Source organism: Schistocerca cancellata, chromosome 4 (assembly GCF_023864275.1).
Source record: "Schistocerca cancellata isolate TAMUIC-IGC-003103 chromosome 4, iqSchCanc2.1, whole genome shotgun sequence".
In the NCBI taxonomy this organism is placed as follows: domain Eukaryota; kingdom Metazoa; phylum Arthropoda; class Insecta; order Orthoptera; family Acrididae; genus Schistocerca; species Schistocerca cancellata.
This window is the reverse complement of record NC_064629.1, coordinates 807,570,607-807,587,031: the sequence shown is the minus strand read 5'-3', so window position 1 is coordinate 807,587,031 and position 16,425 is coordinate 807,570,607. Positions and strand designations below refer to the sequence as shown.

General features: G+C 45.6%; 1 protein-coding gene and 1 non-coding gene across 3 annotated transcripts in view; one reads left to right on the top strand and one right to left on the bottom strand.

Annotated features, from left to right (window-relative positions):
- LOC126184764 (uncharacterized) overlaps positions 1-16,425 on the top strand; it is a 126,534-nt gene that overhangs the window by 47,284 nt on the left and 62,825 nt on the right. For both annotated transcript variants that reach the window (XM_049927315.1, XM_049927314.1), the window contains exon 4: positions 12,398-12,525. In XM_049927315.1, the coding sequence (XP_049783272.1) occupies positions 12,398-12,525 (128 nt within the window). The remainder of the gene's footprint in view (positions 1-12,397; positions 12,526-16,425) is intronic.
- Trnat-ugu (transfer RNA threonine (anticodon UGU)) lies at positions 8,233-8,306 on the bottom strand. The gene has a single exon. It is a non-coding gene; the product is annotated as a tRNA-Thr (tRNA).

The following is a 16,425-nucleotide window of genomic DNA, read 5'->3' as shown; positions in this document are numbered from 1 at the left end:
AAATTTAACCTTGAGTAGTGAAGGTCATCCTTTATCCTAGTGTTGTAGCCATGTACACTGCTATTACTTTTGAATTCGTTCGGATTGTTAATAACAAATTTCATAAGTGAATATATATATTGTGAGGATACAGTGAAGATCTCTACCTCTTTAAGTAAGTGTCTGCAGGATGATCTTGGATGAGCTCCAGCAATTATTCTGATTACACGCTTTTGTGCAATGAACACTCTTTTACTCAGTGATGAGTTACCTCAGAATATGATGCCATACGAAAGCAGAGAATGAAAATAGGCGTGGTAAGCTAATTTACTGAGATGTATATCGCCAAAATTTGCAATGACCCTAATAGCATGAGTAGCTGAACTCAAACGTTTCAGCAGATCCTCAGTGTGTTTTTTCCAGTTCGACTCCTCATCAATGCACACACCTAGAAATTTTGAATATTCTACCTTAGCTACCGATTTCTGATCGAAGTCTATATTTACTAATGGCATTATTCCATTTACTATGTGGAACTGTATATACTGTGTTTTATCAAAGTTTAATGATAGCCCATTTGCAGAGAACCACTGAATGATTTTCTGAAAAACATCGTTTACAATTTCACCAGTTAATTCTTGTCTGTCGGGTGTGATAGCAATACTTGTATCATTGGCAGAAAGTACCAGCTTTGCATCTTCGTGAATACAGAATGGCAAGTCATTAATATATATTAAGAACAGAAGAGGACCCAAGACTGAACCTTGCGGCACTCCATTCTTGATTGTTCCCCAGTTTGAGAAATCACCAGTTTTTTGCATAATACGTGAACTGCTTATTTCAACTTTCTGCACTCTTCCAGGTAGGTATGATTTAAACCATTTGAGCACTGTCCCATTCATACCACTGTACTTGAGCTTATCTAGAAGCATTCCATGATTTACACAATCAAAAGCCTCTGATAGATCACAAAAAAATCTCAACGGGTGACTTAGTGAAAGTATATACAGCATTTTCCGTTGAAAAACCCTTCTGGAAACCAAACTGACATTTTGTTAAAACTTAAGTTTAACAAAGGTGTGAATCTACTCTATAATACATTACTTTTTCAAGTATTTTGGATAAGGCAGTCAGAATGGAGATTGGGCGGTAGTTGTTGACATCAAACGTATCCCCTTTTTTATGCAGTGGTTTAACAATGGCATACTTCAGTCTATCTGGGAAAATACCCTGCTTCAGAGAGCTATTACATATGTGGCTAAGAATCCCACTTATTTCTTGGGAACAAGCTTTTATTATCCTGCTGGAAATGCCATCAATTCCATGTGAGCTTTTATTCTTGAGAGCGTTTTTTATCTTCCTAATTTCAGAAGGAGAGGTGGGTGGAATTTCAATTGTATCAAATGGTGTGGGTAAGGCCTCTTCCATTAACTGCCTTGCTTCTTCTAATGAACGTTTAGATTCTATTTTCTCTACAACATTTAAAAATGATTATTCAAAACGTTTTCCAGTTCCGGCTTGTTGTTTATCAAGTTTCCATTCCCTTTGATGGTGTTGCCATCATCCTGTACTCTTGATTGACCTGTCTCTCCTGTAATATTATTCCAAATTTTTTTGATTTTGTTATCAGAGGTATTAATCTCAGACATGATGCACATGCTTCTGGACTTTTTCATAACCTTTCTTAATGTAGCACAGTAGTTTTTATGATATTTGGCTGTTTCTGGGTCATTACTCTTTCTTGTTGTTAAATGCAGTTCCCTTTTGTGGTTACAAGGTTACGAGGTTGCCAGATCTCTCCCTAGTCGAGACTTTGGTGACAGCGGATCGAGCTCCGATACCTCCCTCCCGGGGGACGCCACGTCAGATGGTGCTGTGGATGAGGAAATGGCTCCTGCTCCCGATCCCCCTTCTCAAGATACCCTGGAAAGCCCTCTGAAGAAAGAGAAGATACCTCCTATTGTGGTATATAATGTCACTAATCATACAAAGCTCAGCACTGAGCCCCAGCGGCTCATCTTCTGCCAATTACGGGCTGTTTACCAAGAAGATCATGTGAAATACCTGCTCGACATTGGGGACGACTATCTCACCATTCTCGAATTTTTCAAATCAAGGGCGATGCCTTATTTTACCCACTAGACGTCGGGAAATCGCCAAACCAAAAAGTCATCAAGGATTTGCCACCAGATGTTACGGCAGAGGAGGTCAAGGTGGAACTGCTTCAGCTCAGTTTCGAGGACCCTTTGATCCACCAGTGTAACAAGAGAGATCCTGAGACCCTGGCGTTGATCCCCTGCCCTACCCATGTCGTCTCCCTTTCTCAGAGGGAGGATATGAAGCGGATTAACCAATCAGGTGTCTTCTGTACACGAAGGTCCAGATGGAATCGTATGAGGGCCGCAATGAGCACGTCATCTGTCACAAATGCCAACGTGTACGACATACTAGGAATTACTGATCCCTACCATGGCGGTGTGTTAAGTGTGCTGGCCCCCATTAAGTGGAGAACTGCACGTTCCCCACCTCAGAGAAACCAACATGTGCCAGGTGTCTGGGCACGACCCACGGTCCTCACCACATTGCCTCCTGTAGGGGGAGCCCGGTTTACTGGAAGGCAATGAAGTCTTCACGCCCTCCCAAAAGGAAACCAAGAACGAATAGACCTCCCCCACCGAGAAGGGACACCACCAACTTTCCTGCTTTGCGGGGCCAGCCTGGTGCGCCCCCCTCAGCAGCTGCTGTGGTACTAGTTACTCAGGCACTGGACATTTCTGATGCACATGTGCTCCCTTCTGCCCAATCTCCCACGACATCCTTTGCTGCTGCAGCCTGGTCTCCTCTGCATTGCCCATCTTCCATGACAGCTTCCACTGCTCACCGATTGCAGGAGCCAGCTGCAGCCCCTTCCAGTACACCTGTGGCTGTGTCCAAGCCCTCTGCCCCTACCCCCACTCTGCCTACTACTACTCCAGCCTCTGCCCGCCACAGGGGCAAGCAGTCCACTCGGGACCTGTCCCCAGTGGCAGAGACTGATACGTCCTTTCGGGAGAACATGAGCGAAATCCTCCAGGTCGCCTCCTTCTTCATGAAATCCCACACCTCGGCAGTTATTCGTGATACTGCACACAAAATCCTTTGTGCAGTTACCTTTACAGCAGCGTACTTGAGGCCAAACAAGCCACTGCTTGAAGCAGACCTTTGCACATTGACATCCTTCGACAAGCTCATTGTTGGGACGGATCTCAATGCCAAGCACCCGGCTTGGCATTCTCGGGTCTCTAACCCCAAAGGCCGACTTCTTCTTGACCTGGAGAATACTTTAGCGCTGTCGGTCTATGGCCCCCATGAACCTACTCATATACCCATACTTTCCAACTGCCAGTCAGACGCCTTGGATGTGGCCATATTCATCGCCACTCAGTTTTCACGGGAAGTTATCCATGAACTGTCCTTAGACCATGACCCAGTACTCCTGCTGCTCTTTCATTTGATGTTCGTTCCACTGTGACCCTCACTGATTGGGACAAGTTCGCCAGGATACTTAATAACGCCACTCGGCACGACCTCAACTTGTAAAACCAGCCAATATAGTCCATGCCATGGAGTACCTGACTGCCAAAATACAGAAAGCAGTGAAGCTCTTCACCTCCACTGTACCTTGGGCTTTAACCCCCCTGGACGATTTGCCACCCCTGTTATGGGAGCTGAAGGTGTAAAAGAACTGCTACCACTGGCGGGGGAAGCAGTTTCACAATCCTCGCGACAAACGCCAAATGGGGCGCCTCCAGCGCGAATTTTGCCACAGGCTCGCTGACTGGATGTCCGAACAATAGGAGGACAGGATGTCCACTTTCCTCCTACACCATAATGACTGGGCTGTCATTCACGCCCTGCGATGTTCTATGCTAGCGACTGCTCGACCTATTCGCAAAGCAGCGGGCTTGTCGTATTTGTGGAAACGCTGATGGACGCGTTTGAGACCCAAAACCATCCCCTTGTCCAGGACATTCCCCCAGACGAACTTCATGGGGAACATAATGTCCTGACAGCTGTTGCCGCTTTTCGCAACCATCCACCTCTGTCTGCCCCCTGTAGGGAAGCAGCCTACTCACGCCTTATAAAATTCACATCAGTCTTTCCACTGTGCATTGTGTGCCAGCCTAGTCCGCTGTAACTAGCTCTGACGTCATAAATGTTGCGCAATACTTTAAAAATCAAGTAAATAACCTGAAACGTTTCTAGCAAGTCAGGAGTAATACTAAATCAATATGTGTTGAATATCAGTTCAATAACTTTAACCGTTTTCGAAATTTGGACGTTTTTCTGTAAAAATCAGTGGCGCAACAGAAAAGAGCTAGAAACTTAAAAATTTATTTTAGATTCCTTTTTCATAATAATTTAGTAGAAACAGTATTCTGGATCTCACAAATTAAAATTTTAGTTGAAATTCATGCTTTTCTGGTTTTTGTCTTAGAAATTAAGGAAGCAAGATAAATTAAGTAGGCGAATAAATAAAGCTAGGATGTTTAAATTTAAGTAGAAGGGAGATCCGCTATAATCATAAAGATGTGAGAAGTTTCAACTGAATAACAATAAAACTATAGCGATAGCGTATCTCCAAAGGGCAAGTTCAGAGCTCGTCTACTGCGTGTAGTGTAATTAAATTAATTCTCTCGCCCAATATATTTGACTTAGCCATGTCAGACTTTTATTATGATTACTTACCTGTGTGCTGATTGCACATTTAAATTGAGAGCTTCATTGGCCATCAGCAAAGGAAGCAATGATTCATTCGATAACTTTAAGTGGGGCATTACTAGCCCAGCGGATAGTCGGGAGAGCGGATTTGATCAGGCGTTCCCTTAGCCATCCGCACCGCGGCTTTATATGTAAGGACGCTGTGCGAGAAAAAAGGCCCCAGTTCTCTCCAGACGCTGATTAGCGCACCACCTATGCCGGGAGTCGCGTCGCATCGGTATCATTGCTATAAACAGCCTCGGATGCTGTAATAAGTTACTCAGGATACGCGTAACCATGAAATCGTTTTCGAGTGAAGTGTTAATTCTGGGATGACTTTCATGACCTATCTTCAGTTTGCGTATGTCGTATTTTCACGTGCCGCCGCGGGACAGATATTCTACCATTATTTAGCGTGGCGTTTAATGAACATTATCATCAAATTATGGCGAGCATTCACTTAAACATTTAATTTGAACAGTTATAGTTGCATCAGTGCATTAGACTCTGAACTGCTCTGGTAGTTGGATTGTGTGGATTCTTTTTGGTCTGTGACTTTCAGAATATAGTGAACATTTTAGAGAAAATGGTTTTTGATTATGAATCCCAGACAATCTCCTAATGCCTCGGAGCTATAAGCTGTAGCTATAAATGTATTTCTCAGATGAAGTGGGCACTAGGAATTCTAATTACAGGCTTCACGTTTTGCTAATCACTTTCTGGTTGCCAATATTGTAGTTAAGGAGCCAGTGTTGAGAACGGCAAACAACAGCATTAAATAATAGGCACATTTAAATAACAATTATTCCACCCGCTGCCCCACACCCCAATTTTACTTCCATGGCAGAAGTCCAGCAGATCCTACGATGGAAACATGGTCGGTCAGCCCCTGGATTGGACAGAATTTTAAATGAACATCTCTGCCGCCTTCTGCGTATGCCTCTCCTCTTGTTCACCAAGATTTTAAACGTTTGTTTCACGTCTGGCTTTTCCCCCCTCAGTTGAAGCAAGCCAAGCTGACTGCAATTCCCAAATGGGTCAAGGACCCTACGGTTCCCACCAACAGCCTCTTAAATACCATGGCGAAGGTCCTTGAATCTGTGAACCTCCGCTGACTTTCCCAACCTCTGGTGATGGCTGGGACGATCCGACCTGAGCAGTTCGGATTTACTTCGCATCTCTCTGCCGAACTTCAGGTCCTACAAATCGCTGAACACGTCAGCAAAGGCTTCAACACCGCTAAGTCGACAGCTGCCGTTTTTCTGGACTTGCAGAACGCCTACTACAAGATCTGGCACTACAACCTCGAGCACAAGATACTGACACAGATTCCTATACCAGATAGCTATGTCAAGATTGTGGATGACTTCCTCTGCTGTAGGACCTTCCTAGTGGCTCAACGGGTAATGCGTTCTGGCATTCGCCAATTGTCGGCAGGCATTCCACAAGGATCGGTGCTGTCCCCCATTCTTTTTAATATCTATGTGAATGATACGCTGGTCATCCCTGAGTGCCACCTGGGACAATATTCTGATGACACAACACTATGTACCACTGGCTGTATCACTGATGCCGTCGTCGCCCACCTCCAGCGACAGGTGGACGCCACCTGGTGCCAGACAAACAAAATAGCTCTTAATGTCGCCAAAACTACGGCAGTCAATATTTCGAATCCAGGCGGGCAGGTGCTCTGGTCCCCAACGACCACCTATCTGGGGGTCCAGATGGACCACAAGTTGCTATTCCTCTGTCATGCAGCGTACGTCGCCAACAAGGGGCAAAAGCTGACCAGGGCTTTGTACCCCCTCTCCCACAGTAGGGAACTTAGCCTACATACCAAGCTCTGCATCTACTGAGCAGTTATCCTGCCTGCCCTCACGTATGTCTCTGTTGCATGGGCCACGATTAGTATCACCAAGATGTGGACGTTGCAGCACCTGCAGAACAAGGCTCTCAGGTGGAGCCTGCACGCCCCACCACTCATGATAATTGTGACGCTTCATGAGGAAGCGGATATCGTCCCACTGAAGACGACCATATGCAGCAATGCGCAGTGGCTGTATGAGAAAGTGGATGCCCTGCAGGATACTGGTCATGGGTTACGCCACATTGGGACCACAATTCCACACTGCTGGCATCGACATCCGGTTCCTTTAACCATCCTAGAGGAATTGGATTCCAATCACGGCTAACGATTGGCCTAGCACGCCCTCCATAGATGCATTCTTTTACAGGAATAGCCCCCCTCCCCATTCTATGTCCTCCACTTTCCCACCCTAGGTGCCCATGTTGGGCTGAGTTTTTCTGCCTGACTGATGTAGTGCTATCACCGTTGGAGTGTGGTACGGGACTCCAAGTCCCACCTCCACATCTCCAAAGTGGATTGCAGTGATGCAGTGTCACTGCCCTGTGTATGAATTTACTGCCTCTCCAACGCAGTTAGACCTTCAACGACCAGTGATGCTGGACTGCAACATGCCACATATGAAAAAAAACAAAAACGGTCACGGCCTTCTGCATCTCTGCACTACCTCCTGGCTTGCCTTCCCCCTCCATCTCCCACCCCAGCCGTCTCCTGCCCCTTGGTGCGCCCCCCAACCCCCATGCTTTTCCTCCGACCCTCTCCGGCTCCTGTGTCCCTTCCTTTCCCTCCTTTCAGGCCTCGGCAGGTCCCTCCTGGCAGTATTTACTTTTCATCGTGTGTGATCCGTCTCATACAGTGGTTTTAAAGTGTCGTCATTCTGGTGTGTTTTAATACTGTGGCCAACCTTTAACTTGTGCATGTGACTTCAGTGTTTCTTACGTGCTATGCAAATCGCCAACTGTGTTTTTTAACTTTATATGGACATTTTTTTAAACTGTCCACAATGAACATCTCTGTGTAAGTGTATATTTTAACCACTGCTGTCTCTTCTTATTCTGTTCTTATGTCCCCCATTATCACATTTTGTATGTATCGTTTTCATCTTTTATTAAATCTAACACTCCACTGAAGAGTGACGGATTGTGCCGCTGGCAACCCTTCCCTGCCCATATGGGGCAGGGGAATGAACTCACAATAAAGGGAAAAAAAGACGATCACGGCAGTTAAGATGCAGCCAGCCAAGAGAAGAAGTCTACTCCGGATCCAGCACCACCAACTGCATGCCGCTGGCGCCACTAAGGGACCTCAGTACCGGATTGTGGGCCTGTTGGTATTCTGTCAGACTCACTTCACAAGATTGTGAACTCATACAGACTGTAACTTAAGTGTTAATCTGTTCCAACGTGCTCTCCTCAAGGAGACTGAGGACTTAAACATTTGATAGTTATGTAGTAGAGAACGAACTCTGACTGAGAAAGTCTTCCTTTTGTTGTCTCAAGAACTTGCATTTATATATACCAAGATGTATCTGTTCTTTCGGACATGTCCGAAAGAACAGATACCATCGGTAACCATGCAGCTCGTTAGACTGAAATTACAATGAAATGAACACCCTTAGCTGCTTACAGGCGTTGACAGATGAAAACGTGTGCCCCAACCGGGACTCGAACCCGGGATCTCCTGCTTACATGGCAGACGCTCTATCCATCTGAGCCACCGAGGACACAGAGGATAGCGCGACTGCAGGGATTTATCTCTGGCATGCCTCCCGTGAAACCCACATTCTCAACGTATTGTCCCGCACTACATTCGTAGTGCCCCCGCCCATTACACTCATTACTCGCGGTGCGTTGCCGATTCCTGTAAGAGTTCGGGCACTGTTTGTGCATTCGCACAGAAGAGGAAGATGGTCAAGTGGCCGGTGAGCCTTAACTATAAAGGGTGTTATAAAAAGGTATGGCCAAACTTCCAGGAACACCCTGTATATATACTAAGATGGTTCGGACATGTCCGAAAGAACAGATACCATCGGTAATCACGGTGGTCGTGTGGTTCTAGGCGCTGCAGTCTGGAGCCGCGCTGCTGCTGCGTTCGCAGGTTCGAATCCTGCCTCGGGCATGGGTGTGTGTGATATCCTTAGGTTAGTTAGGTTTAAGTGGTTCTAAGTTCTAGGGGACTGATGACCACAGCAGTTGAGGCCCATAGTGCTCAGAGCCATTTGAACCATTTGAACCATTGGTAATCATGCAGCTCGTTAGAATGAAATGACAATAAAATGAACACCCTTAGCTGCTTACAGGCGTTGACAGACGTCACCGGGGACAGAATGCACAAACAGTGCCCGAACTCTTACGGGAATCGGCAACGCGCCGCGAGTAATGAGTATAATGGGCGGGGGCACTACGAATGTAGCGCGGGACAATACGTTGAGAATGTGGGTTTCGCCGGAGGCGTGCCAGAGATAAATCCCTGCAGTCGCGCTATCCTCTGTGTCCTCGGTGGCTCAGATGGATAGAGCGTCTGCCATGTAAGCAGGACATCCCGGGTTCGAGTCCCAGTTGGGGCACACATTTACATTTGTCCCTGTTGACGTCTGTCAACGCCTGTAAGCAGCTAAGGGTGTTCATTTCATTGTAACTTGCATTTAGTTGTGAACTTATTTCCCTGGTAGGACAGAGTTACAAAGTTGACTGCTTGGTTCTTTTCCCAGTCAATGGAGACCATTTGTGTTCCAATCATTGTGGTCTTAAATATAGAGGATGAACTATATGCTCATGTACTTCTTGTAGAAGTCTTCAAAGTCGAGATACTTCAATTGGCTTTCGTATACAGGTGGAAGGATTTCCGAAACAGAAAAGTTTGTAAGCTCTTCGTGCACAGTCGTGGTTAAAGTACCCCACGCATGGTGAAATGACGCTATTCAGAACCGACGCTGGGGCAAATGTGGTGCACCATGGGCCATAAATGATCAGAGTGAATGCTGGCTCTGGAGATGAGCACTGGTGAACACACGTGCAACTGTTGATCAGGTGATTACCTAGATAAACCAAGGGGCTACCAACAGTGTCTCCTGAAGGACCATTCAGCAAACATTGCTGCATATTGTCCTCCGCAGCAGGTGCTTGGTTCATGCACCCATGCGTACTGCTGTCCATTGGTGACAAAGGTTGGAATTTACATGCCAATACCGCAAGTGGACGTGCACTGAGTGGCGACAGGTCGCTTTTTCAGGTGAATAACGTTTTATGTTCCATCGGACAGATGGCCATTGGCGTGTACCGCGTGTAACGTCTGTGAGCAAACACTGAGTTTGGAGCAGGGAGCATTATGGTCTAGGAACTGTTTTCGTGGCATTCCCTGGGTGATCTCGTCATTCTGGAAGGCAGAATGGATCAACAGAAGTACGCAAATATCCTCAGGGACCATGTACCCCTACATACAGGTTGTTTTTCCTCGGCATGATGGCATCTACCAGCAGGACAACGCAACGTGTTTCACTGCTCGCAGTGTGCGTGTATGGTTTGAAGAGCACCAGAATGAGCTTTCCGTACTCTCCCGGCCACAAAATTCCCCCGATTTAAAACTAGCCGAGAATCTGTGGGACCATCTCGATCGGGTTGTTCGCGTCATGGATCCTCAAGCGAGAAAACTAGTCCAGCAGCAGCAGGCTACTGCAGTGGAGTCAGCATGACTCCACATTCCCGTTGGTATCTGCAAGAACCCCACTGACTTCTTTCTTCATGTCTTGCAGCAGTCTGACAGCAAAAGGTGGTTGTTCAGGCTTTTAACAGATGGTCACGGTCTTGCAGCAGTCTGACAGCAAAAGTTGGTTGTTCAGGCTTTTAACAGATGGTCACGTTAATGTGAGTGGGCACTATAGTGCCAAGCCCATATTCTCCCATAACTATATCTTCCATTTTTCCACCTCTGCCGTGTTGCCATACGATGATCTAATTCTCATCTCTGTTTACATACTGTACTGAATTGCATGATCAATATCTCCAAATACTTTTTCTACCTCTTCATCCTCACCTCATCTGGAGGTACAAATATCTTTGTTTTTGGAAGGGGTCCATCTTGAGCAAAACCCAATTTTATCGTTTCTTCTGTTTCCCAGACATGTTTCGGCATCACGAAAGGGCTTTTATTTTCTTTATATTGACCAAGAAAAATGTTCTTTACTACTTATACACATAATTTGAGTTTTGAAGACGGTATTTATAAAAGTGAAAAACAAATTTTTTATGTATACCTTGTTACCACATGCTATAGATTTCCTGGGTTAAGTTTTCTATTGCACTTGATTTTTTTACAGTTTGTGATCTGCAATCATATAGAACTTAATGCAGAAAAATTTACTTCGAAAATTTGTGACTGGGAATCTTCTCTGACCTCAAAGAACTACCAGACAACACCAATCCTTAAAAACACCCACGCATCCACTCACACCCCACACACACTTACAATCACACAATCTTCAACATACAATAAGTTAATGTTAGGCCTAACCATAGCATTCCCAGTCGTAAAATTTCGAAGTAAACAGCTTTTCTACATTAAGTTCTACATGGTAGTAGATGACAAATTGCCTGCCTATCTCAATGGCAAGTGGATGGCCCGTACTTCTGGCCGCTTCTCTGCCCTCTTTAACAAGGCTGATGGCAGAACGATTGTGACTGCTTCTTTCGGGACCATCAGTCCCCTATGCTCTGCATAATTTTAGTTTTACGGGATCATTAATGAGCGGATTCAGCTGAATATGGCATATCTGAAGAATCTTATCGACTCTCCTCCTCTCCAAATTGAGGTTGTTATCAAGAGAGGCTGGTATTACGTGACACCTCCTAAGAGTCACTAATTCTCTCTCCAGTGTGCTTACATTTAACTAACAAGGTGAGAGTTTTCTGGCCTTCTCTTACATTTAACTTGGAATAATGAAAAATGGTCATTAAACATGAATTTCGAATGTACACGTAATAACAATAATAATACACTCTAAGACACCATGAAGGAATTTTCCAAACAGCACCGAAATCTGCAGGTGTTGTGTACATGTACAGACAAACAAATGATTACAATTTCAAATTAAATGGATGATTCTTTCAAGAGAAAGAGGTTCACAAATTGAGCAAGTCAGTAACGCGGTGGTCCACCTCTGGCACTTATGCAAGCAGTTATACTGCTTGGCATTGATTGACAGTCGTTGGATGTCCTCCTTAGGAAGATCGTGCCAAATTCTGTCCAACTGGCGCATTAGATCATCAGTATAACAAGTTGGTTGGAGGGCTTTGCCCATAATGTTTCAAACGTTCTCAACTGTTCAACTTGCTGGCCAAGGTATGGTTTTGCAAGCTTATAGAAAGGCAACAGAAACTCTCGCCACGTGCAGTTGGGCATTATCTTGCTGAAATGTAAGCTCTGGATGGCTTTCCATGAAGAGCAACAAAACGGGGCGTAAAATGTTGTCGATGTACTGCTGCGCTATAAGGGTGTCACAGATGATAACTAAAGGGGTCCTGCTATGAAGGACATCACTACTGGTTGTCGGGTTATATAGAAGTTGAAAATACTAGACAGGTGGGGGGCTGACCTTAGATTCCCCCCCCCCCCCCCCACCTTTGACAGGCACATACGTTTCGCAATTGGGCACAAGGGGAGGTGGGGAAGGTAAATTCCAAGAAAGAGCAGTTTACTGATATTGCGATTTCAGGAATGCTGACTTCAGCATTTTCCAGGAGTGATGGCGCTGTGTCAGCAGTTTTTTGCCAGAACTCTCACTGTCCTCTTACTTACGTTGTCTGTTTTCTTTTCCAGAAATCCAGTCCGCGATGAGGGCCTACATGGATCAGATGTCCAACTCCTGGCTAGAATATGTGCAGCTGCTGTCACATGGCGTGACACACGCCACACAACTGTTTATTCCCCTCGCGTTTGAATACATGGTAAGTGGTGCTTTCTTCCCCCTTTTGAGCTGTGTTAAATGTACGAAGGGGGCGGGAATGTGACACAGACAGCCAGTGTCAGAGGTTAGTTCTTCAGTCTGAAACCGCGCTGCTGCTACGGTCGCAGGTTCGAATCCTGCCTCGGACATGGATGTGTGTGATGTCCTTAGGTTATGAAACTTTCTGGCAGATTAAAACTATGTGCCCGACCGAGACTCAAACTCGGGACCTTTGCCTTTCACGGGCAAGTGCTCTACCATCTGAGCTACCGAAGCACGACTCACGCCCGGTACTCACAGCTTTACTTCTGCCAGTACCTCGTCTCCTACCTTCCAAACTTTACAGAAGCTCTCCTGGAGACGAGGTACTGGCAGAAGTAAAGCTGTGAGTACCGGGCGTGAGTCGTGCTTCTGTAGCTCAGATAGTAGAGCACTTGCCCGCGAAAGGCAAAGGTCCCGAGTTCGAGTCTCGGTCGGGCACACAGTTTTAATTTGCCAGGAAGTTTCATATCAGCGCACACTCCGCTGCAGAGTGAAAATCTCATTCTGGAAACATCCTTAGGTTAGTTAGGTTTAAGTAGTTCTAAGTTCTATGGGACTGATGACCACAGATGTTGAGTCCCATAGTGCTGAGAGCCATTTGAACCATTTTTTAATTCTGTGCAAGTGTTCTGATGCACCTGCATGTCATGTGGGGCTATTACACAAGGTGAGCAAAGTCGGAACAGACAAGGATGGGGAAGAAATTCTTCCAATCTCTTGTTTTCAATTTCTCAGAACTTCTTAAATAGATTTGGAAAACCTCATACCAGATCTTGCTGTACAAGCCTAAGCTCGTTGGTTACAAATTGAGAGGAGATAGGTCTCCATTCCAATAACTGCCATTTGCTAATTCAGAATCTGTTGCTCCCAAGGGGTGTAAGAGAGAAGGGGGGTGGAAGGAGGTAGTACAACGTTACATAGCCAGTGATTACAGTATTTAATAAAGTATCAGACAGATTTTTGTGAACTGTATAGCCAACCCTGGGGGTCGTGTGGGACAGTGTCAGGAGGTGGGGTAGCCAGGGTTGAGACAATATGGCAGGCCAATGAGACCCCGGAATGAGCGACTGCCAGAATTAACACTTTTCTTTTAACTTATGCATTATTTCTGTGGCGTGGTAGATACGCTATCACGCCCTTGACCCACAGGAGTGTGTCGGTAGTCAGTTAGCCAGCTGGCTGCAACATGTGCTTTGTTGAAATCTGCACTCGTTGCTTGGCCCATGGCTATTTTGAGTGAGCCACAACACTGAAATCAGCGGCGTGTACTGGAAACTTGCAGAAGTAGCTCCTCTTTGCTGAAATACCACACTCAAATAGCCTTGGCGAGTAGCAAGAGGGGTGCCTAGTGCATTGTCGGTAGGCAGCTGCTGTGCTTGGGGTGTAACATGTTGCATCTAGGGAGAAGTCCGGCTGCTGCTGGAGTGAGCCAGCAGGGCAGCTAAACTGTGGCACAGAGTGTAATGGGCGCTCATAGTGTAGGCAATAGCTACTCCAGCATGAACTCAAACACAGGACTGAAGCTTGTGACTTTATGTTGTCTCCTCGCCTGTCATAACCACTGCAGCCTGATGGTACTGTTAACTGTGAATCGGTCTGCTACAAAATCAACAGGTGTTTATACCAGGTGCAGTACAGCTACTGTGCCAATGCACCACTTCTTTAAATAGAATGGGAATGACAGAAGAGAGGGATGAGAATACTCACTTCGCATAAGCGACAGGTACTGCATATTTGCTATGTAATGACATTACAATACATCTATATCTACATCCATACTCCACAAGCCTCCTGACGGTGTGTGGCGGAGGGTACCTCTAGTACCTCTATCGGTTCTCCCTTCTATTCCAGTCTCGTATTGTTTGCGGAAAGAAAGATTGTCGGTATGCCTCTGTGTGGGTTCTAATCTCTCTGATTTTATCCTCATGGTCTCTTCGCGAGATATACGTAGGAGGGAGCAATATACTGCTTGAGTCCTCGGTGAAGGTATGTTCTCGAAACTTCAACAAAAGCCCGTACCACGCTACTCTTGCAGAGTCTTCCACTGGAGTTTATCTATCATCTACGTAACGCTTTCGCGATTACCAAATGATCCTGTAACAAAGCGCGCTGCTCTCCGTTGGATCTTTTCTATCTCTTCTATCAACCCTATCTGGTAGCGATCCCACACCGGTGAGCAGTATTCAAGCAGTGGGCGAACAAGTGTACTCTAACCTACTTCCTTTGTTTTCGGACTGCATTTCCTAAGGATTCTTCCAATGAATATCAGTCTGGCATCTGCTTTACCGACGATTAATTTTATATGGTCATTCCATTTTAAATCACTCCTAATACGTACTCCCAGATAATTTATGGAATTAACTGCTTCCAGTTGCTGACCTGCTATTTTGTAGCTAAATGATAAAGGATCTTTCTTTCTATGTATTCGCAGCACATTACACTTGTCTACATTGAGATTCAATTGCCATTCCCTGCACCTTGCGTCAATTCGTTGCAGATCCTCTTGCATTTCAGTACAATTTTCCATTGTTACAACCTCTCGATATACTACAGAATCATCCGCAAAAAGCCTCAGTGGACTTCCAATGTTATCCACAAGGTCATTTATATATATTGTGAATAGCAACGGTCCTACGACACTCCCCTGCGGCACACCTGAAATCACTCTTACTTCGGTAGTCTTCTCTCCACTGAGAATGACATGCTGCGTTCTGTTATCTAGGAACTCTTCAATTCAATCACACAATTAGTCTAATAGTCCACCTGCTCTTACTTTGTTCATTAAACGACTGTGGGGAACTGTATCAAACGCCTTGCGGAAGTCAATAAACACGGTATCTACCTGGGAACCCGTGTCTATGGCCCTATGAGTCTCGTGGAGGAATAGCGCGAGCTGGGTTTCACACGATCGTCTTTTTCGAAACCCATGCTGATTCCTACAGAGTAGATTTCTAGTCTCCAGAAAAGTCATTATACTCGAACATAATACGTGTTCCATAATTCTGCAACTGATCGACGTTAGAGATATAGGTCTATAGTGCTGCACATCTGTTCGACGTCCCTTCTTGAAAACTGGGAGGACCTGTGCCCTTTTCCAATCTTTTGGAACGCTACGCTGTTCTAGAGACCTGCGGTACACCGCTGCAAGAAGGGGGGCAAGTTCCTTCGCGTACTCTATGTTCTGGTCATATGCTCGGCAACACCACCAAAACTCCAATAGTGGAGACGTTGCCTTGTGTGTGTCGCGCAATACTGCTGTGCTGGCAAGTTATGATGAGTGAGGCACGCCAGTCTCACAGTATCCTCACAAGCTTGTTGTAACTCAAATGTTGACACATTGTGTACTCCGGCCGCCGGTGGCTAATGCAGAGTTCCATCACACCTTCTCACAAATTTTACTCTTGACCTGGCAACAGTGCTACATTACAGCCCTCCATGAAGAAAACCCAGTCCCACTAGTCTTGCTTGGGATCGGTTGCCCACTTTATGTCGCATATAATTTCCCCATTCAAAACATCCGGTGGTACAATTTCCAAAGTTCGGAGTGTGCATTTCGTTTCACCCCTTACATGCTAACTGCCTCATTATGCTATTTAATTGCTTACATCTATCCCACTTAATACCATATTCAGTTGCACACTCTAGGAGTCGTATGTACTGTGATCTGCATTACCAGTGGACTGGTCTGCAGGGCAGCTCTCTGCCTCAAATAGATGAAGGCTATGCAAAGTAGAGTTTGTCACTATGGGCTAAGTATCGCGATACTCAAGGTAAAGTTACTCGTCATTGCCGTTCCCAGTACTGTTTAACATGTTGCATTAACTGCTCCATAGAGATTCGTCGTTGCTGTGCAGCTGTT